At 43.9% G+C, this 21,969-nt stretch overlaps 1 protein-coding gene across 1 annotated transcript; it reads left to right on the forward strand.

The window, feature by feature from the left end:
• The first annotated feature begins 4,919 nt into the window (after positions 1-4,919).
• rdh8a (retinol dehydrogenase 8a) lies at positions 4,920-12,965 on the forward strand. The gene is made up of 6 exons (XM_080777121.1): positions 4,920-5,268; positions 7,825-7,986; positions 10,366-10,545; positions 11,249-11,342; positions 11,679-11,862; positions 12,022-12,965. Exons 1-6 carry the CDS (start codon positions 5,163-5,165, stop codon positions 12,247-12,249), a joined length of 954 nt encoding a protein of 317 aa, XP_080633247.1. The 5' UTR covers positions 4,920-5,162; the 3' UTR covers positions 12,250-12,965.
• The last annotated feature ends 9,004 nt before the right edge of the window (positions 12,966-21,969 follow it).

Consider the following 21,969-nt stretch of genomic DNA (forward strand, 5'->3'; position numbering starts at 1 on the left):
CACTATCTGAATAAACCATGCTCTCCCACTGCTTCTGCACCCTTGTAACTCTCTTGTCTTCACCAGTTCCCTTCTGTCCTATTCTTTGGGTCCGGCCTCTTGCTTTTCAAGCCTTTTTTCTCCCCAATACCCCAGCCTCTATTTCCCTTTCTTCCCCTTCCGCCTTCTATTCTCATGAAGTTTGCATTCCACACCTCCTCAGCAGACTGCACACAAAAGAGTCGAACACACCACTGCTGACCTGCAGGAAACATTCCAGTCCTCTGGAGCTTTTTTCACATAGCCAGAGCCCAGCCCTGGCCACAGTCTCTTGGAGTTAATTTAACACATTACTAACTATCATGTTCTTGATACAAGAAATGATGATCACACAGAACAACCGGTCACATCAATTCAATGCTATTTAATGCTATTGCATAATGTACCATTTAAATGAATTTAATGTTTCTACGCACATCATTATTTTAACATTTAAAAACGAATTGACACAGAATGACAACCCATATAAACTTATAACAGAATCAACTTAAATCAAGTTGCAACTTCACCAGTGCAAAAGTAAAGCTAGCTCCACAAGCATTTGTTGATTTGTCCTCCGTACATAGACATTTGTCAATTAGCCTGGATTTGTCAGTGGCATGCAGGGGCGGTCGGGGGCAGTGAGTGGACAACAACAGATGCTGTATCCTCTGGCCAGAAAGATAGAGTCTCCATGATAGGTGACAGGGTGGGTGGATGGATGGATGGATGGATGGATGGATGGATGGATGGATGGATGGATGGGTGGGTGGGTGGGTGGATAGATGGATAGATATATAGACAGACAGATGGACAGACGGATGGACAAAAATAGGGGGTGTATTCAACTGTGAACATACAGCTGAGATAGTGTATGAAGAGAGTTGGGAGGAAATCAAATCATACAAGTCTCTGAAAATAGAAAAACATGTGGCGTGGGAAAACATGTGTGGACATGATTTATCACCCCTCTCTCTCTTGCTCCTTTTGTGTCGTCGCACTCCAGTCTTCACAGATTCCACAGCAATAGCTGGGAGGCTGCTAGACACCACTGGCCGCCCGGCCCCGCTCTCCCCCCCCTTCCCCCTCATGTTGTATTTGTATACACACCTGTCCACGTTCACCCGAGGCACACGAGGGGCGGAACATAAGGAACACCCCTGCCCTTATTCTGGCCCCTTTAGCACCATGACATCTGCCCAGACCACCACTCAGGGCACGCTTAGTGGCCCACTATAAACTCTACTGGGAATGTTTATAGGTAGAATGCAGGCGTTTGGCAAACACAAGATTGCCGCCATTTAAGATTCGGCACGTGTTCACACATGACACAAAAATAAAATATGTCACCACATTGCCTGCAAATAGCCTATTATTAAGTGTGAACGGGGTTTATGTAAAACACACTGTCACACCAAACTTTAATTCTGCCCATGCGGTGGATTCTGCCAATGCTTTTAAATGTGAACGTGTTTTTTATTTATTATTACTATTACTATTATTTTGGCAGATAACTGCTCTGTTCCCATTGAAAAGCATTGGCAGAATCCATCAGGCCTAAAGTTTGGTGTGACCTAGCTCTGGTCCATAGCTCTAATGCGTTTAGAGCTATGTTACTCTCAACTTCCGCAGCTCACATGAAGACGAGAGGCTGGTCTGCATTCATGTGAGTTCCGGAAGTTGACAGTAACATAGCTCTAAATGAAACACATTAGACTGATTAGAGCTATGGACCAGAGCTAGGTGTGACCACACCTTAAACTCCTAAAGCAATATAGCCTACACTACAATTCCAAAATGTAAATGTCAAAAAATGTAAAATGCACACTGTCTGTTTGGATTGAGTTTTTTTTTGCAATATATTCTGTTTTAACCTACTTCTGTGTTGTCACCACAAGAACAGATAACTCATGACAAAGCAATGATTTTAAAAAAGGAAACTGAGGGACAGAATTTTACTTAATTTCATTATGTTCTTTATTTCTCCCACATGTGCCTTTCACAAGCTTGTGATAGAATTTTTCACAACAAGGCTAAACTTGTGTCCATCAAGCTTGATGGTTAGTGGCTGACCCTTTGTGGCAGTGACCAGAATTCCAGTCATAAGTGAAATATGCTGCCCCAAGGGAGAATCTCTCCTTTCAGAGTCAGAACTGACATCCATAAATAACCCTCAGTTCATCCTAGGAAGAGACACACAGTCTATGGAAGTGGAGGAGAGTTAGCCTGGCTAATAAGCCAGACCGAATCAGCCGTTAGGAGAGTTGAGATAATCCCTATAAAAACGTTTGTGCCTGTGCATAGGTGCATATGTATGGGTCTTGTGTTCAAGTGTTGTTGTTGGGGGTGGGCGAGTGGGGGTCAGCACTTTGGTTAGCCTTGGCTGTTGTAAATGTGCTATACAAATAAAGTTTGATTTGATTGGGTTTGATTGTCTCCGCGGGTCAGACAGTCAAAAGCCAGAGACTATGTTTTGGCCCCAGCTGTTCGTTCATGTCATGTTCATGTTTGTGTAACTGTGAACAGCTAATCTCCGGCACTGCTGGACCAATCGGTGTGAAACTTGCAAGTAGTTTTTGACATTGGCGTGTTATAGCACCAGTGAGACACTTTTTGTCATTACTCCTACCTATTTTGTCCAAATCTCACCCAAATTGGGACGCTACACCCATAGTCACGTGATCAAGATTTGTTTGTCAGATTTGTCTGATTCCATTCTGTTCATTACGATAGGCTTTCAAAGTTTGTAGTAGGGCCCTATTTTGCACGAAATGCCACAAGCACCACTGGACTGATCGGCGAGAATCTTTGAACACATGCTCCCAGTTAGTAGAACGAGGAAGAACATCCATCCCAATTTTTTCACATCAGCCTGTTATAGCAAAACCATGAGGTAGATTTTTACAAAACAACTTTTTATTTATTACTACAAATGTTGATCGCTGTAGTCAAAATTGTAATCCAGACATACAGTATGTCAGATTTCTCAGATTACATTCCAATTGGCCAGATTACGTTTCCACCATTTTGTGTTTTCTTCAAAACACATGTACTCCAACAGATTCTCACACAAATTTGTACGTTTGCTTTCTCAGATCATATTCCAAGTAGCTATTACTATACTGCCTTCTATAGTTTGCGGGCCCTGGCCCAAGTAGGCCACCTGTATGCTCTGTGCTCTTTCTAGTTCATAACTGTGTTGACTGAAGAGTCTTGGATACTCAATTTCATAATCAGACTGCACAAATAATGTCACCATCATCACATATTTAGGTTAGGGTTAGGATGCATTTTGCACGATTATGGCTACAATGATAATCCCAATTATTTTTCTTAATATTGTAAACACGATTGATCTTTGGTGGAAAAGTAGCCTATTGTACTGTTACTTTAGGCCTATTAGCCTGATGGATGAGGAGAGGGGTTGTACAGTACAGTACACAGTTCTGGTTATTCACCCTTGTAACACTACTGGTGAGGAAATGAGGGCAAAGGTGCAAAAGCTGCCAAATTGCCAAGTTTAACGATCACAGATTTTTTTTAGTTTGTTAGTTTATTTTATTATTTTATTTGCCAATAATCACAATTCAGAAGCATGACATCTGTATACAGCAGGCTAATGCTGCCTAGAATAACGAATACAATATTGACTATAGCAGGCCCTTGCATGTAGCCTATGCTGTTTCCTGTACTAGTGTACTATGACCTGTTCATCAGACCTAGGTAGGGACACTAATCTGGTCTAGTGTGAGATCTTATCTGGGGCACCATGACATTTACAGCATCTAAAAGTAGGCTCACAACAGGCTGTCTTTCTCATCTCATCTCGAAGCCTCCAGTTTAAAATGAACTTATAACTAAATATAAATAATATAAAAATGGATACATCTCATGATGTAACTACACAGAATAATGCACAATTGACAATTAAATAGTGTACTGATCTCCAAAAGTCACCAGATGGCAGTAGAATGCAGTGTATTAGTCTACAATATTAGGCTACTACGTGAGTCTCAAATCAAACGTTTGACAATATTGTGAAGAAGAAAATCAGGAGTTCTGGTCGAGAACTTCTGAAGCTGAAGGACATACTGTCTCTTTTACATACCTTTAGAGCTAGATAGGCCCTGATTATTATTATTAAATAATAGTAGCCTACTATAAGTCTTAACGTTGTAGTAGGCTGTAGGCTGGTCGTTGTTGCAGTAGCCTAGTTGTAGCCTTGCTTGAGTTTAAAATCATTTTATATTAGCAGACCGTAGGACTGTACGACGCACGCCGCCAGCAAAATTAAGGGTCGTAAACATATGTCGCTTCCAGCCCGCATCCTTGTTGTGGGGCAAGTAGAAGTAGGACCCTAGGAGAGACACAGATCAATCACTTTGCTAGAGTGACATGACGAGCTTGTAGCCTAGTAAACAGTGACTTTTAATGGTGCAGATTTGCTTGGTTCATACTTGTGCCATAACAGAAGGACTTTAGAAGGAAGGATCTTATTGTCTGGACTTTCTATCAAACAATCAAGTTTCAAACAAATGTGCACTGACGGCGCACAGAACCATGGATGCATAACAGCAAGCACTGCAGGACAGGTCATTTAATTACTTCCCTGTGCGTTTTTTCCTGCACACTGCTAATAAAGTAGGCTAATCAATCAATCAATCAATCAATCAATCAATCAATCAATCAATCAATATACATTCAAATATTTTCGCATGCACAAAAATAAATAACAAATGAAAGTAAACACACGCACTCGCACGGCGCACACACACTCACGCACGCACGCACGGGGGCACATGTGGACTGGAGCGCACGGGCGCGCACACAGTCACAAACACACGCGCGGCGCGCACACACACGCACACACACACACACACACACACACACACTAAGGAATTAATTTAATTTTCAGGGCAGGCGGCACTTATCAGGGTGCAAGTCTGCTAGCGACCGTGTTTACGAAATGCCACGTCTTTTACAAAAGCGGACATGTGACTGAATTATACGCTCACATGGCCGCTGCTGTGATTGCATGATCCGCTTCAGTTTTAAAGTCCGGCTCGGCGGCTCCGTCAGCAGCAACTATCCGGAGCCGAGGACCAGTAGCCTGCCCTAAACCCCACGGCCAATCTAGACGAATCATGGCGAACAGTGAACAAAAAGTTGTGCTGATCACCGGTTGTTCCTCCGGCATCGGGTTACGAATCGCCGTCACGCTGGCCAAAGATGAAAAGAAGCGCTACCATGGTAAATATGATTTTCTACTAAATCTAAATATAGCCTATATTGTTTATTTGCTAATTTCGTCATCGTAAAAGCATTTTATTCTGTGGCTTGTGCTTCATCCAAGCTATTTTGTTTTAAAAGTATATAATACAAAAGTAGGCTGCTCACCGCAAATATGTGTTTTGTCTATATTGCACACAGAAATAGTTATCGAATCTACCCTTTTGTGCAGATTCAGTCTTTCTTGATTCAACGTGAAAGCGCAGTTGAGTTTCCACTCCAGGACCAGCTAGGCTACGGCTCCTCCGCAAGGATGCCGCTTGCCAGGCGGGGATCATAAAAGAGGCTGCAAGTTCTCTTTCAAGTGACTTCTCAAGTACAAAGACCCCTTTATTGCACAGAATTGTAGACTGCTGCTCCGGTTTAGTGCCGTGTCTAATGCGCCTATAGTTCCCTCACTGGAGCGAGTGTTGAAAGAGGCACAGAGTTTGAGACCTGTACAAGAGAGGGTTCACTCTAAAACCAAGGGCTGTTTGAAGTCTTCATCGGGGCTCAACGGGATTTGGGTCTGTCAAGTGTGACATTGTTCGTTTGTGCGTCTTTTCCAAGCCACAGACATCCCGTCATTAATGTCAGTCTTGGGTTACGTTTAATTTTTGTCTTTCTTTGGGGCAACTGGGGTCTGGGGATTCATTACCGTGAAATAGATGAACAACAAAAGCGATTAACTGCTCCCAGCGGTTTGAGTTGAATAGCACAGACTGGGTGAACTCTGACCAGTTTTCCAGGAAGAACGTCAGCAAAGTCGAGTCTGTATGGATATTATAACTCTATGGTATAGCTCTGCGCTACTCAACCACTTCATGGAGAAACCACTTCATGGTGAAATTAAAAAGAAAAATACTGATTAAATAGTGCTATTGTCCAGACTCCCGAGTAATAATTAGCAGGCAGTGTCATTGTGTGCCAACTTCAGAGAAACCCCCAAAATGCAACACATGCAAGGCAATGTGGTTCATTCAAGAATGTTTAAGCTGCCCAAGAATAATTCCTGCAGGAAGGAGAACAATGGACCTCTTGTTCAAGTCTCTCCCAGTACATAAATCTCCTTGATGCTTCATGGACACCCTGTTCTCTAATCATTAAGATCTTATTAATGCACAGCACATAGTTCATTTGATTGCACCAGCTTGATAGAACTGAAGTTAATAGAAGTTGTGTCACATACCATCCAGTCTCTTAAAGCAGTCTAGATTGTTTTGCGCCCTATGTTATGAAAATAATCAGTTGAACATGGATTCAACTCATAAGGACAACAGGTGGACACTGATTAATAAAATCCTCATTGTTATTAATTTGTAACTCTGAGAGTGTACAAATGTAACCAAAATGAGATTCACAGGTCCATTTGGTTACACTTACGTACAGACTATCAGAGTTAACATAACACTCTGGAGTTTATAGTGTAGTTGTTTACAATTACACCACTGATGGCCAACATGTAATGGTAATAACCCTGTACCTTTGGCCTCCATTAGATAAGACAAAACATTAGCACAGGGTGTGGACAATGAACCAACGTGGAAGGAATATAGTATCGTCTTGTCAACAACCTGCTGATAAAAACTTGCAGCTGTGGTTAATATGTTTTCCCCTGTATGTAGGTTAATGTTGCCAAGCGTACAAGGTTCACTTCATTCTACAAACATTTAGAGATGTGTGTGCTGCTTGCTTGCATGCGTGTGCGTTTGTGCATGTGACAGAGTGCTGATGCATGATAGATTCAGTGCAACTCATCTGCCTGTTTCCTTAATCATCAGTGAGTCAGGGGGGTTAAGATGTGTTAAAGTTACTATATACACTACACTACACCAGACCAGACGTCATACTGTCTTACTGTAAGGAAGCAGACTTGGGAGCCAACAGTTCCTGTGCTATATGGCCCATTGGTCAGGACTCAGGAGCTGTTCCTTATCGTGATGTGAGGCAGTTCAGACCAGATACTATGTATGTTACCAATCCAATCCTTGATACTGAGTGCCAAGCAGGGAGGCATTGGGTACCATATTTCCAGTCTTTGGTATGACTTGAACAGCAATTGAACCCTAACCTCCACTCTAATGAGCTGGTTTTGTCAATTTGTTTCAGTGTACTCTCTCTCTCTCTCTCTCTCTCTCTCTCTCTCTCTCTCGCTTTACATTTGACAAGCGTTGCCAAAGCACAATTACAATTATGACATAGTACAAAATAAAACATATCAATGAAATGAAATATAACAAGCAGACTGTGTGGTAAGTAAAACATGGCATATATCTGTGTACTACTGGTTGTTCCTTTTCTTGTGACAGGAATTTACATATTTTATTGCCAAAACTGCAAATTATTTCTGTTCCTCCAGAAGGAGTGGTAATTTCTCTTTCTGTCAGACTTCAGAATTATAGGAAGTGTAATTAATTCTGTCTGTCTGTCTGTCTGTCTGTCTGTCTGTCTGTCTGTCTGTCTGTCTGTCTGTCTGTCTGTCTGTCTGTCTGTCTGTCTGTCTGTCTGTCTGTCTCGCTCTCTCTCTCTCTCTGCCAGTAATCGCCACCATGCGGGATCTGAAGAAGAAGGACAAGCTAGTGGAGGCAGCAGGTGACACGTATGAGAAGACGCTGACACTGTTTCCCCTGGACGTGTGCAGTGACGAGTCAGTGAAGCAGTGCATCAATAGTGTGAAGGACCGTCACATTGATATCCTTAGTGAGTGTGAACCACAGCTCACGTCTGATGTCTGCCCTTAAATTAGTTGATAAATAAACTATCATTGCGCCGTCGCGTCAACTGGAATCCATTCTTTTTGGGTCCAAAATTAACTGTTAAAATGTTATCACATGGAAAGAAGAGATTTCCTATCTACGTTATATTTTAGATCAAGAAAGTCAACCAAAAAATAATCTGTGGGCAGGATGTCCTCGTTAGTTTCTACCTGGCGCACTCCTCCAAATGTCATTTTGACTGATGCATGCACCTCACTGTACTCTAGCACGGTACTCCTAGCATGCACCTCACGGTACTCTAGCACGGTACAAAATCAAAACTACAGACAAAACAAACTAAGATTCGGCAAAAACAAGGGGATGAATTCATTCTACTATTATGCCACCAAAATGTGGAATGCCATCAACAAGTGCAACTCCCTACACTCCTTCAAAACCACCATAAAAGAAGTGCAACTCCCTACCCTCCTGCAACTGGACCTAGACAAGTCTTTCTAGCTTGCCAAAATTACCACCCACTGTTTGCTCCTAGTATTGATAATTTATTGTACAGTATTGTATGTCTTTATGTCTTGATGAATTTAATACATAGGACCACAATGGAAACAAGCCCTCAGGGCTTTTTGTTATCCTTTTAGCATTATTGTGTAACTGTATCTGTACTTTTGACAAACTGTTAATAAGTTCAAGTTCAAGTTCTTTATTAATGTCCCGGAGGGCAATTTGGTTTACAGCAGTTCGTAGAGGTTTGAAACGTAAAAACAGTACAAAACAGCAGCAGACATGTGACAACATAGCATAGGACAACATAGCATGAGCACATCTGTGCAACTGATAAAAAGGATAAGAAAATAAAAGAGTATCCAACCAAGTATAGTACAAAGTGAAGCATCATACTGTACTTGGTTGGCTACTCTATTAATTTCTTATCCTTTTTTATCAATTGCACTGATGTGCTCATGCTATGTTGTTCTATGTACTGTTTTTACGTTTCAAACCTCTACAAACTGCTGTGAATTGATTGAATAGTAGTATTCAATCAATCAAGTATTCAATTAATCAAACCACATGAACCCTACTACCTACTACCTAGTGTCCCTATTTGGGGCAAATATTTGTCGAAAATACCTGACCTACAAGGCACAAGCTCACAAGGTGTTGAGTTTGATAGACCGGCTATTCTCAGCAAACCAAATTAGCCCATAAGGGTCTGTGAGTTACAGGAAGGTTAATGAATAATACTGGTCCAATGCGATTCTGCTGCTGGTGTATCCTATCCTACCTTGAAAATATTTTTTGCTTGCTGTCCATATTTGGGCATGCCTTACACGGAACCCCATATATGAGCTTAAAATGGACATACAGACACAGACATGAGCATTCCCAACTTGCATCATTCCTGACTTGGATTGTCCTGACTTGCGTGGTCCCCAAGTAGTTAATAAGGACAGAAACACAGTGAAGTCAGCGATTAGTCAGCGATTAATTTAATTAGCATGTCAATTTAATTGACCTGCCTTCTTTGTACATAAATGTGCATGTGTATGCTCTGTGTGTGTGTGTGTGCATCTATGGGGGGTATAAAAGCATGTTTGCATGTACAGTATTTCCTTGTGACAGGGATTTAGGGGGCAACAAAAGGCAGCTTTCACTGTACCAAATGAACGGATGGCCATTGTTTCAGCTTGTATTTTTCTCAAATTTGGATGACATTCTACCCACAGATTTACATTGTGAGTGGAACATTGCAGAACTAAACTTGCTTAGTTTGCCTATTGTCTGGCTTTGAATGACTATGGCCTTTCTGTTGTGTCTGGTTGTGGTATTTCAAAAGCAGCTCAGTCTGCACTCTGCATGTGACAAAGATTTAAGTGAGAATAAGAGGTGGAAAGAGAAAGTCAATTTTCAGTATATTACCTCACCCTGATATCCAATGAAGAGATGACCATTGTTTCAACCCTAACCTCTATTCATAGATGTCCTGGTACCTATACCGCCTATCCTAACTCTCTTTCGCCTCTAGTATGTAATTACACAAGAGTTGTTTGCCACAGACTGGAGCTTTGGTTACATCACAACTCTCTGTTGGCGTTGGTCATATACTGACACCTGGTGGCAGGCGACAGAGCCATCTAATGCCATTAGCAAAGGCATTTGAAAATCTTTTACATAATCTCAGAAATCCAATTGAACTCTGACATTGTAAGATTATCTTTACCATTCATGAGCAAAGAGACTTATAGACTTATAAGACAATAGGTTTCACGTGTGTGTGTGTGTGTGTGTGTGTGTGTGTGTGTGTGTGTGTGTGTGTGTGTGTGTGTGTGCGCGCGCGCACCTGTGCGTGTGTGTGTGTTGTCAGTCAACAATGCTGGAGTTGGCTTGCTGGGGCCTGTCGAGAGCATCAGCATAGAAGAGATGAAGAGGGTGTTTGAGACAAACTTCTTTGGTGTGGTGCGCATGATCAAGGAGGTTATGCCGGACATGAAGAAGAAGCGTGCAGGACATATCGTGGTCATGAGCAGCGTCATGGGCCTTCAAGGTTTGAAATGGGAACAGGAATGAGACAGTAGAGTACAGCACTGGTGGTGGAGGACAGTACTAACTATGATGGTTGTGATGCCTACAGTACCACTCAATAACAGATTAGGTTTAGCTAATACAGGGCAGTATTAGATTTCCATTTCTCGTTGCTTGTCAATAATTCACAGCCACATTTAATCAAAATGTTATTCTGAAGTTGCTGTTCTCTGTTATTTTGTAATATCGTTCCATTATGCCATAACTTAATCCCCCTCAGCCTCGTGTGTGTATACATATGTGATTTATTATGGATTATGTTGGAACTTGGAATGGATTTAAATGACAAAATCAAAGTGAGAACACCACCAACATCAGAACAGCATTTCGAAATGTGCAAAGTTTTGTGTGATTAGGTGTTCTTGAGAGGCCTCAGACCTAAATAATAATCATATAGGCCTCTATAGCCTAGATCTCAATACCGAAACATAAAACCATTTAAACCCACATTTAAAAAAAGGCTAGTATTGTCCCTTACATTTCCTCTGTCACATTTGTATGGAATTTCAACTAGTGATGCTAACAGTAACTGCCAATGGCAGATAGTTTTTCTTGTTAATAATGTAATGTGAGTAGTTGAAGATGTAGTCCAGTTAATGGCTGAATACTCTGTTTGATGAGATAGGGCTGTGACATCCATGTTTCTCTCTGTGTTCTGGGTATAGGTGTCATATTCAATGACGTCTACACTGCCTCTAAGTTTGCCATGGAGGGATTTTGTGAAAGCATGGCCGTACAACTGATGAAGTTTAATATTCGGTACATTGTACATCGTCCATCACACAATTCTCTCGCCCTTTTAGCCAATCATGTGGTTCCTCGCTAGCCTGGTAAACCATGCCGGTCATGTGAATTCACATCATCATGTGTCTTCTGCAGACTGGTGCAAGCGATGGGTGGGCGTTTTGCAGCTAAACCAATCAGCGTAGACCTGTCAATCATAGGGCCCTGAGTGCAGACACTGATTGGATCTTCCACTTTATGGTTTCTGCAAAACGCCTACCCAGCACTTGGAATACATGCGACCGGCATGGCTTACCAGGCTAGTTCCTTGTAGACATAAAGTAGGCAATAATACTCTCACTTTCCCTATAGGTTGTCTATGATTGAACCTGGTCCAGTGCACACTGAGTTTGAGACCAAGATGATGGAAGACGTGGCTAAGATGGAGTATCCAGGCGCAGACGCAGATACAGTTCGCTATTTTAAAGATGTTTACCTGCCATCCTCCATAGATATTTTTGAAACCATGGGTCAAACACCAGAGGACATAGCCAAGGTGAGTGAACACATTCTGAACTCACACTTGGTCCTACAACGACGTATAAATTGTGCTAAAGTCTGCCCAGTCAGTATGCATATGTAATTAGCAGACCTAGCACAAATCTAATTAAAATTCATGTTTTGTTTTTGTTTTTTGTGCTTGTTATTCCTCTAGTGCACTAAGAAGGTTATTGAATCAAGTAGCCCTCGCTTTAGAAACCTAACCAACAGCCTGTACACTCCCATCGTGGCCTTAAAGTACGCTGACGAGACTGGCGGCCTGTCGGTCAACACGTTCTATAACCTGCTCTTCAACTTTGGTCCTCTCATGCACATCACCATGAGCATCCTTAAGTGCCTCACATGTAGCTGCCTGCGCAGACGCACCATCTCCCCCAACTGAGGAGGGGTGAGGGCAGTTTCGGCTCTCCCACCTGCCTGCACTCCAAAATCCTGTGGCTGGGTTTGCGGGCTAACCAGGACTGGAGCTGGTATCAGAGAGGCTGGAGGGGCCTCGTAGTTCAAAGACGCTACCACGATAAGCTCTTCCACACAACATGCACAATTGCACAAATTTGTCATAGACATGTTGTATACAGACTGACCTCATGCAAACACACACATGCACGCACAAACACACATAGAACTACAAATCATAATAGAGCTGAGGGCTTTAATCAGCCATATACCTATATGGATGTAGCCGAATGTAAGTGGTTAAATGTGTCTTTACAGAGACAATGAATGCACAGAGAAAATGATGAGTCCTGTGGACAGAAAACAAAGCACAAAAGAAAACTCAGTTACAAAATGAAACAGGATCATTAACAAACCATACAGCTCATACTGAACTAAACAACACTCAGGCAGGTAAAACATAATATGACATAGTCAAATAAGAATATAACTGCCTTAATTGTGCTGTGCTCTTGATTTCATGTAAACTTAGCATTGTTCTCATGGTCATATCTGCTGTTGAATCATATTTCTGCATAATTTGTTAAGTTGAATGTTTTGTTTGTGGTTCTTAAATGTTTATGAGGTACTAAGATATGGTATGTCTCATTTTAATGTAAAAAGAAATGTAGAAATAAAGTAAAACTATCTGGTTTTCTCTGAGAGATGTGTGTGTGTGTGTTGTCTTTAAAGTAGGCTATTGCTTGATGAAATTTATCACATTTGGGCCAAGGATTGTTTTTCGTGCAAAACAAATGCTTGCAATGTATACAGAATCATGAAAACACGCTAGTTTGACACGTCACATGCTACTTAAAAGAGTTTCTGTTGTAATTTGTTTGAGGTTGACCACCAGTTGATTACTTACACGAAGATAATGATTTATTGTATAAATTACAAAATATGAAAAAGCTACTAGGGTTAACTAGCCCTAATGCTTCTATGATTCTGCCCAGCATTAGGGCTATGGGCCAGAGCTAGGTTTTGCCCACTCTTAATTAAGTTCCAATTTTGGAGCTCTGGCTCATGGACTGGAAGAATTGGTTCTGAACTGAACCCGAGAGTGGCAAAAAACTACTTTCTGGCTTGACATAGACTTGACGGACAGCCATAGGTGACCAACAACAAACCAAAATGTTCTCCTTTGACAAATAACATTGATTCTAAATGTTCTAATATGAGAAATAAGGTCAAATAAACATGAAATAAACATGGGGCGAGATATCCATGTTTTGGGGCGATATATCTACACTGTGGGGCAAGATATCCACGCTTTGGGGGCGAGATATGGCTTGGGGCGAGCCATCTTCACTTTTCGAAATTCCGGGCTTCCCAAGCCGTGCATGCCTATTCCCACTATAGGCTGAGGAAGAAATGCCACTTGACAGTTTTCAAATCAGCCTCATGGTGGCGCTACAACAGGCCAAGTTGCGTCTCACACACACACACACACACACACACACAAACACGCACGCGCGCGCGCGCGCACACACACACACACACACACACACACACACACACACAGCTCTCACAGTAGAGTAGACGGTGATGTTTAGGAGACTGGAAGTCATGGTTAGAGGAGTCTGTGGTCCTTCTGGTCCCAAATCCAAATGAGCCTCGCATCTGAACTCTGCTCCATTATGACTTATGTCCAGACTGATGTTGATGGTGGATGATACGTTATACGGGCCTCTATAATGCGTAGCACTAGCAGCCAAAGCCAGGTTGTTGACAGTGACAGGCTCACACTCGAAGATGCCGGATGTGGAAAGTGACGGTCATGCACAGGTCATGCATGCATCATTGTGCGAAAAGGGCTACAAGACTTTCCTACGAGGGGGAAAGCCTGCATGGTGACGCGAGCGGGTTACAAGACACCAAACCAGGTACGCATCTTTTCTTTTCGCAGATAAGTAAGCCTGGGACCGAGGCTAGCTACGCATATGGGTCTCTTACTCTCTTTCCATGCCCTGTTGACACTGAATGAATGGTATACTTTTGGTTGGCCTAATGAAAATGTGGTCTTATTACTACTAGCTAGCATGTAATGTTAAATATGTTGATAACTGTTTACTGTTCACAGTCACGTTAAGTAGGGCCAGGCTGCACTGTCTAGCACACAACGCACACATAATGCAGGAAGCCTATCAAGCAATACATTAATACCGGTACATTGATTAATAATGCTATAGGTTGTTGTATGTCCGAGGAGGTGTTTGCTGGTGCCAGGGAATAATACAATAATAAATAAGTTAGCCATGGCCCATGGTTCATGCCAGGGTGGACAGGAAGTGTTGAGTTGTGTTGTGTGACCTTGGAAAGAAAGGTCTGTTGTGGGAAGGAGAATATGGTGATTCTTGACTGACTGCATCATGATGTGACTGAATTGTGAATATTCACCCACACACACCTGGATGGCCCTAGTAATCACAATGTTTGCTATGCTCGTGCTCTACCTATTGGGCTATATAGCCTACTCTCTATCTGCAATACCCATAACGCACCAGCAGGGAGCAGTGGTTCATTGTGACTTCACCCAGAACTTCACCACAGCGCAGTGTGAACTGTGAGACAGTAGCCTATCGTTTGTATTTGTGATGGAATTTGTCTTACATTATGACATAGCATGGCCATTGGTCATGACATGACATAGTATTTTGAGGAGAGTACCCGGCCTGATATATTGTTTACCAAATACCTTGCTATATTTAATTGTATTTAGGCAGTAAAATGCCATCCCTTTGGCTTTTTTAGCCTATAGGACAGACACATTCTCTCACACACACACGCACGCACGCACACCAGAGTTCAACAAACCATGTGTAACCCAGATTAGGCACAAACAAGGGACCAAATTAATTTCGCTCCTATGCCACCAAAATGTGGAACGCCCTACTAAGTCATGTGGATCCCTTGACTCCTTCAAAACCTCTCTCAAAGGGCACCTACGGACGGCTGCATTTAGAAACTGGCCCGTGAAGTCTGAATCCCCCCCACCCCCTTTACCTCTAACTGTATACGTTCTTTTTTTTTAATGTTTTTTTTTGCCGCTTTTGCCTTTATTTTATATATTTTATAGAGAGACAGACAGTAGGCTGACAGGAAATGGGGGAGTGGCATGCAGTAAGGGCCGTTGGCATTGGGAGTGGAGCCCGCTGCACACTGCCAGACCTGGCACCGGCCAAGGTGCCTGGACCGCTGAGCCACGGCCCAGGCCATGTATATGTTTTTTACCTCCTTGTATGATTTCCTGTTTTTTGACATCCAGCTTTTGGTTACCGTCCACAAACTTCGTCTTAAACAAACATTAAATTCCCATTGATAATGAATGGAGAATTTTACGTCATAGTGTCAAGTGGCAAATAAGCAAATAGGTGTCTATTTTACATCATGATGATGTACGATGATAAGAGCGCCCCTCACTTCACACAGGTGTGATGTTTTTATATCAAGTGTATATTTGTACGTCTCTAGATGTTCTGATGAATTGAAAATGGTGGACCCTGTTGTAAACAAGTGTAATGCTTTATCATGGTGTGGTCCACCGTAACAGTTTATCCTCAGGGTTTGATGAGGTCACTCAGGTCAGTGTCGTGATCTTCATATATGGAGATCCAGGTGATGATAGTCAGCGCCACATATGGAGATCCATGTGTTGTGTGGTTCACTTGCAAGTGTGACTTGTGTCGTGGCGACCACACTGGTTATCATGAGACTGGCCCTCTGGTGGTGGTGCCAATGCTGCTCTCTGTTCTGGCTGCGCCGGCTCGCGATGGCGTCCTCCGTGAGACTCTGGCGGTGGTGCCACTGGCGTTCCCTGGCCAGACGGCAGTGGACGTCGCGCTGCTGGGGCAGATCGGTGTGTGCACGCATCCGCTTGGGTGACGGCAGACTGCTGGGCGAGTGCTGTCGCTTTGGCATGGGATCAAAAAATGCATAATGAAATCGGGTATGGTCAGGGTTCATGGCCGATGCGTGACCATATATGGAGAAGTAGTTTCACGATGCATGACCATATATGGAGAAGTAATGTCACGATGCGTGACCATAAATTATGGTCAGAATGATATAGTGTTTGACAGGATTTTTGGAATGCTGAATTTTGGAATATATAGTGTGTGTGTGTGTGTGTGTGTGTATGTGTGTGTGTGGAATATATGTGCTGTAAATTTAAAATAAACTCTGGCTCACAGTCTACAGATAAGGCCTTCAGATTTGTTTGCCTGTATTTATGTTTGAGCAGTACGCATCAATTAATTCTGAGAATGCGTGAAAGTATGAATGTGTTTTTGTATGCTTGTTGTCTATGTACCAAGCTAGAGGTCTGCTGAAGAATCTAAAGAGGTCAAAGCTCTGGCAATGCTTGTAGCATATAGAACACATTTATTGTTAGGGTCTAACAATAAAGTTGTTGTATACGTTACAAGCATTGGCGGCGTTTTGACCTCTTTAGACTTTTTCCCGTCCCCATGCACCTTGAAAGTAGGCAACGTTGTGCCAGCAACCCCTACAGTGCATGATAGATATAAAGAGGTTATGGCCTGGTCCCCAATTCAGCCCCCACCCCTAGACCCCCACCCTTCTCTCTCTCTCTCTCTCTCTCTCTCACTCACACACACACACACACACCGCCCTGCTTTGTGCCGTGTGAGAGAATGTGACCTGGTTCCCATCTCTGAGGAGGGGTGAGCCGTGTTAATGACGGTCTCCTCAGACACATTGCGCACCCAGAGACTCCCTCTCCAGCTGTCCTCCTCAGTCCAGGACCCCCTGGTCCTCAAAGAGAGAGAGAGAGAGGGCTGGTCTGTGTCCAGGGTATGCCCTCTCTGCACTTATCCCTCTCCTACCCTCTCCTACCCTGCCCTGTCTGACTTCACTCATCAAGCTCCAGCGTTGTGTGGAGGCGCTAATCAGAGTGAATTAATATTAATAGGGTCCCTTTGGTTACATTTGTCCCCTCTCAGAGTCACAAATGGACGTTTTTCCTTCTGTGTTCAACTGGTTTGCAGACCTGTAGCAGTTTGAGAGCAGCGTAAATTCTTGAGCACAGCTATGAAGCACTGCGTATGTGTCTTCATCAGAGGCGACAGCTCCGTACAATGGGACAAAGACCCTGTCGATCACAATCAAATAGTGTGTGTGTGAGTGTGCGTGTGTGTGCGTGCGTGCGTGTGTGTGTGCGCGCGAGTGTGTGTGTGACGTGTGTGTGTGTGTGTGTGACGTGTGTGTGTGTGTGTGTGTGTGTGTGTGCGCGCGAGTGTGTGTGTGTGTGTGTGTGTGTGTGTGTGCGCGTGCATGCGTTTGTAGGGGGGGGTTCATCCAAGAGGATTGGGGGAGGAGTCTGTGCATCCTGAATGTTTAAGGGCCATATACCGGGTCCCGATCTGGGACGACGCTGAAGGCCCAGGGCCGAGGGTGTAGTGGGCCGTGGGGGCGGCCGTGGAGGGGGTCTGTATTTGGGAGAATGAGGGATGGGGTGCCCAGACCTGAATGGAAGACCTGTTTACTAATTGAATGAAAACAGGAGTTAGAGCAAGTCCCATTAAACAAGAGCATTATTCCTATCAAACCATTGTTTGTCTATCTTTGTTTCAAAATCAAGAGCATAATTGTAATATAATCAGGGGCAGCATGACGTGGCTTGGTCCTGTGACCCTGTCACAATTACTGAGGCAGTAAACACACACAGGCCTCCCTGGCACGCACATAATAATAATGGCACTGACGGGAATGGGTTTCAATTAGGAGAATAAAACGCGTTGTACGTACGTGGAACGACGTCCTGGACACGGAGAGAGAGAGAGTTTTGAAAATTACTGTTGGCGTTCTCGTGGCGGACGGCGTTGTCGTCTGAGTCATCTGCCATATCTTCTTCCCAGTTCAATTCAGCATTCCTGTCATGTCCTCTCCCCACCATCAGCACCAGAGCACTATTCCTGATACTGCAACAGTCGGAGCATAAACAGACAGTCTGTGTGTGTGTGTGTGTGTGTGTGTGTGTGGGGGGGGGGGGGGGGGTCAAGGTCAAGGTGTTAGAGATGGGAAATAAAAAGATACAGTCAGTGTGTGAGACAGAGAGAGAGAGCGAGAGAGAGAGAGAGAGACCAAGGTCTGAAGCTGAGATCCCAGCATTAAGTAGAGCTTGACAGTCTAGACAGGTGCTTCAGTCTGATCCCAGGTCAGAACAAACGTGAGTCACCCCTCCCCGGCTGCCGCTGTTTACACCCCCCCCCCCCCCCTCCAATGGCATGGATCTGTTCTGAATTGAGTCGGGGATGCTAAACACGTGAACCTTTCATTTGATCGGATCACATCTCGAGGCCACACGAGACAAATGTAGCCTACACCACCATTAACTCCAGGTCAGCAGCCGTCACACAAAAATGTATGGCTTGTGTGTGTGCGACTACAGAGGTACCCACTTGGGACACATCATTACCCAATCGAGCTGATTTGGGGTCTGTGGGGAGCAATCAATCTCTATATAGTCAAAACAGCAGAAACCCTCGAGCAGTGTGGCTCTCCCCTGCCAGTCCAGGGTCCATTAGGGCAAGAGCGACCATGGGGAGAAACAAACATACATATTCTGTCTGCCCCCCCCACCCCTGCCTGCCTACCCATCTCTCTCTGTCTCTATACTGTATGTCTGCCCATGACTCCAGTCATCTCCATGATGCTTGATTTATCCATTGCTGTGCACTGGTGTCATGCAAGACAAATTTCAGTGTTGGGCTGACAATGTATTAATTTATATCATCATATGCATATCATATCATGCAGTGAATATAGCAGATCTACGTAGCCTCACAACACGCATGCTTGTCGACTGACTATTGACGTCAAGCGACACCAGCACACAAGTTCACAACAAAGTACAGTATAAAGGACTTTTCACATGGGGAGCGATTGATGTGCCTAGCAATTAATTTTCTGTGAGAGGCAGGTTACGGGCTATCTGACAGCGGTAGCAACTAAGCGAGTGCAATCCTGTGAAAATGTTACACATGCCAGCCTGCAGCCAGAGTTGAAATATATCTATTCACATGAGAAGTGCAGTGTGTGTGAATGTAATCGTTGGTAGTAAGTAAGTAGCCTTGCCGAGCCATGGGGCCCATAGGGCAGGAGCCTATCTCCTGTTTCTGTAGCGTGAGGCAGCTTGATGTACAAGTTCACCCCCTGGACATGACACTAGTATGTCACAAGGGTAATCTTGCTGCTCGTGTGAAAGGCCCTTAACTCATCTGTGTGCATTGACCCCTCGCAGATCCAACGTAGGACTCTCATTTATTCACATTTGGAGACAGGGGTCAATAATATCCCTCGTTGCAGGAGCTGCCCTGAAGGCTGCTTGGAGTCGTTCAGACCACGAAACACAATCAGAAGAATCTTGGCTCCTGCCGGCCGATCACACATGGAGCTTTTACACACACAGAACAGCTATTGTTACCACGATTACAACATCGCTGTTGTCCCTCTTTCACCGCTTCTCCTCCAGAACATAAACAATCCGGCAGGAATTTCCAGACTCGAGGACCACGAACCAGCCAGCCATTGTATCGCTGTTGCGCACTGCTCTCTCTCTCTCTATCTCTCTCTCTCTCTTCGCTCTTTCAAAACCACCACTTCCAACGACCGTGAAACTCTGTGATTAGAGGGGGCCGTCTGCGTTCTGCCATTACAATCCACCAATGGCGAGGGGGGGATTGTGCCCAGCTTTAGAGGGTGGCGTAATCTGAACTGTGGTGCCGCCCTTGTGTAGAAATATAATCCACTTGCTGTTTTCTTTATTGTAGACAATGAGGTAAGACCAGTACTCTCCCTAAACCAGGAAGTGTGAGGAGATTGATTGCATTTCTGCTGCTGTCAGTCCTCAGACACAAACACGCAACACATGCAGCCTGACGCATGCACATGCACCCATGCACGCATGTACTTCAGTCTTCTAAGTTCTGTCACTACAGACTGAAAGGACTCTCTTTGCCTGTTGTAGCTTGTAGATCTGTTATTTTTGGTGTGCGACACCAACACGCATTGAAGTATATTATATAAATCAAGCTATAGTCTCCATTCTCTGTACATTATCTTGTGTGAAAATTCTTATCCTCCCTGGGTCTCTGACCGCTTTAGCTGCTGTTTATCTCTCCCAGTGGCTTAATTAGATGTCTGGAAAGCAGCAATGAAGAGGCTGGAGAAGTGTTTATATTTGTAATTTACATAGGAAATAATGGTATGCTTAGCTCTCTGGTTTGACCGAGACCAAAGTGGAGGGATTCTTTACATGAAAGTAATGATTATCCTCTTTGCTCGTTTCCCAGGATGTCTGTTTTTCTGTCTGATTGGGTCGACAGACAGTGATATGCTGGTGTGTGTGTGTGTGTGTGTGTGTGTGTGTGTGTGTGTGTGTGTGTGTGTGTGTGTGTGTGTGTGTGTGTGTGTGTGTGTGTGTGTGTGTGTGTGTGTGTGTGTGTGTGTGTGTGTGTGTGTGTGTGTGTGTGTGTGTGTGTGTGTGTGTGTGTGTGTGTGTGTGTGTGTGTGTGTGTGTGTGTGTGTGTGTGTGTGCGTGTGCGTGTGCGTCTTGTTTAGTTAGAACGAAACAACCAGCAATTATAGAAAACTTTTATGGGGTTGGGTTTAAGATTAGGCATTTATGGGTTAGGTTTAGAGGTTGGTGGCTGGGGTTAGATTTAGGTTAGGGTTCAGTGTTTAGGTTAGGATTAAATAGGTTTTTTAAATGTCATTTCCCAGCCTCTGCCATGTCTCTCTCTCCTATAATGGGAGAAATACCTCCATCCCTGCTAGATCAGGGGGCAGGGAGAGAGAGAGAGAGAGAGAGAGAGAGAGACTACCATGTCCCCTGTACTGCCATGGATCTGATCCATGCACCATAGCCAACCATAAAGATGAGAAGCAAATGGGGGTTTGGGATGGGGGGGCACACCCGGGCTGGCAGCAGGCCTGCGCTCAAACCAAAGAGGCCACATCATTGTTTATTCAGCTTGAGGGCATCGCGTTTGGCAGCCAAGCAGGGGGGGAGGGGGGGGGGGATACATTCAACATGTTATTCCATAAATACTTAATTTTTTTAAACAACCATGGCAGATTTTGAAGTCAGGAATCACTGAGATACATACAGTCGATGAAAATGTGAAACTCATATAGGCACACTAGAAATTAGTTGGCCTCCAAATTGGTCACCTTCAAGCTGATAAACAGCATAACTTTGTGCAGCATCCATGGATGCACAGGGACATTCTTTTTCCCCCCAACCAAAACAAAAGGATGACCGCCCCCCCCCTGCACCCCCGCCTATTGACCGTGAAAAGATGTTTGTAGTTTTGGCCCCAAGTGAAGAGATGTCTTTGTTGGTTATCTACATTGGTGAGCCGCCTTCCATTGGCTCAGCAATCAGAACACAAACACGCCTCTGTCATTTGGCTCCTCTCCCTCGATTTCCAGTTCTCTCTCTCCCTCCCTCCCCCTGTCTCTCTTTCACTCCCTCTATCTCTAACCCTCCACATGATCACATCTCCTCCTCTGGAATGTGTCATCATCTACTGATTCTCTCTCCTCCCTATCAAACTGCTCCATTTCCGCTTGATAAATATGTCACAACTTCCCGACTGCCTCCCACCTTAACAGTCACACCGGCCTCTTTGTTTTCTCTGCT

This window comes from Protomyctophum bolini (genome assembly GCF_963924005.1).
Source record: "Protomyctophum bolini genome assembly, chromosome: 11".
Lineage (NCBI taxonomy): Eukaryota > Metazoa > Chordata > Actinopteri > Myctophiformes > Myctophidae > Protomyctophum > Protomyctophum bolini.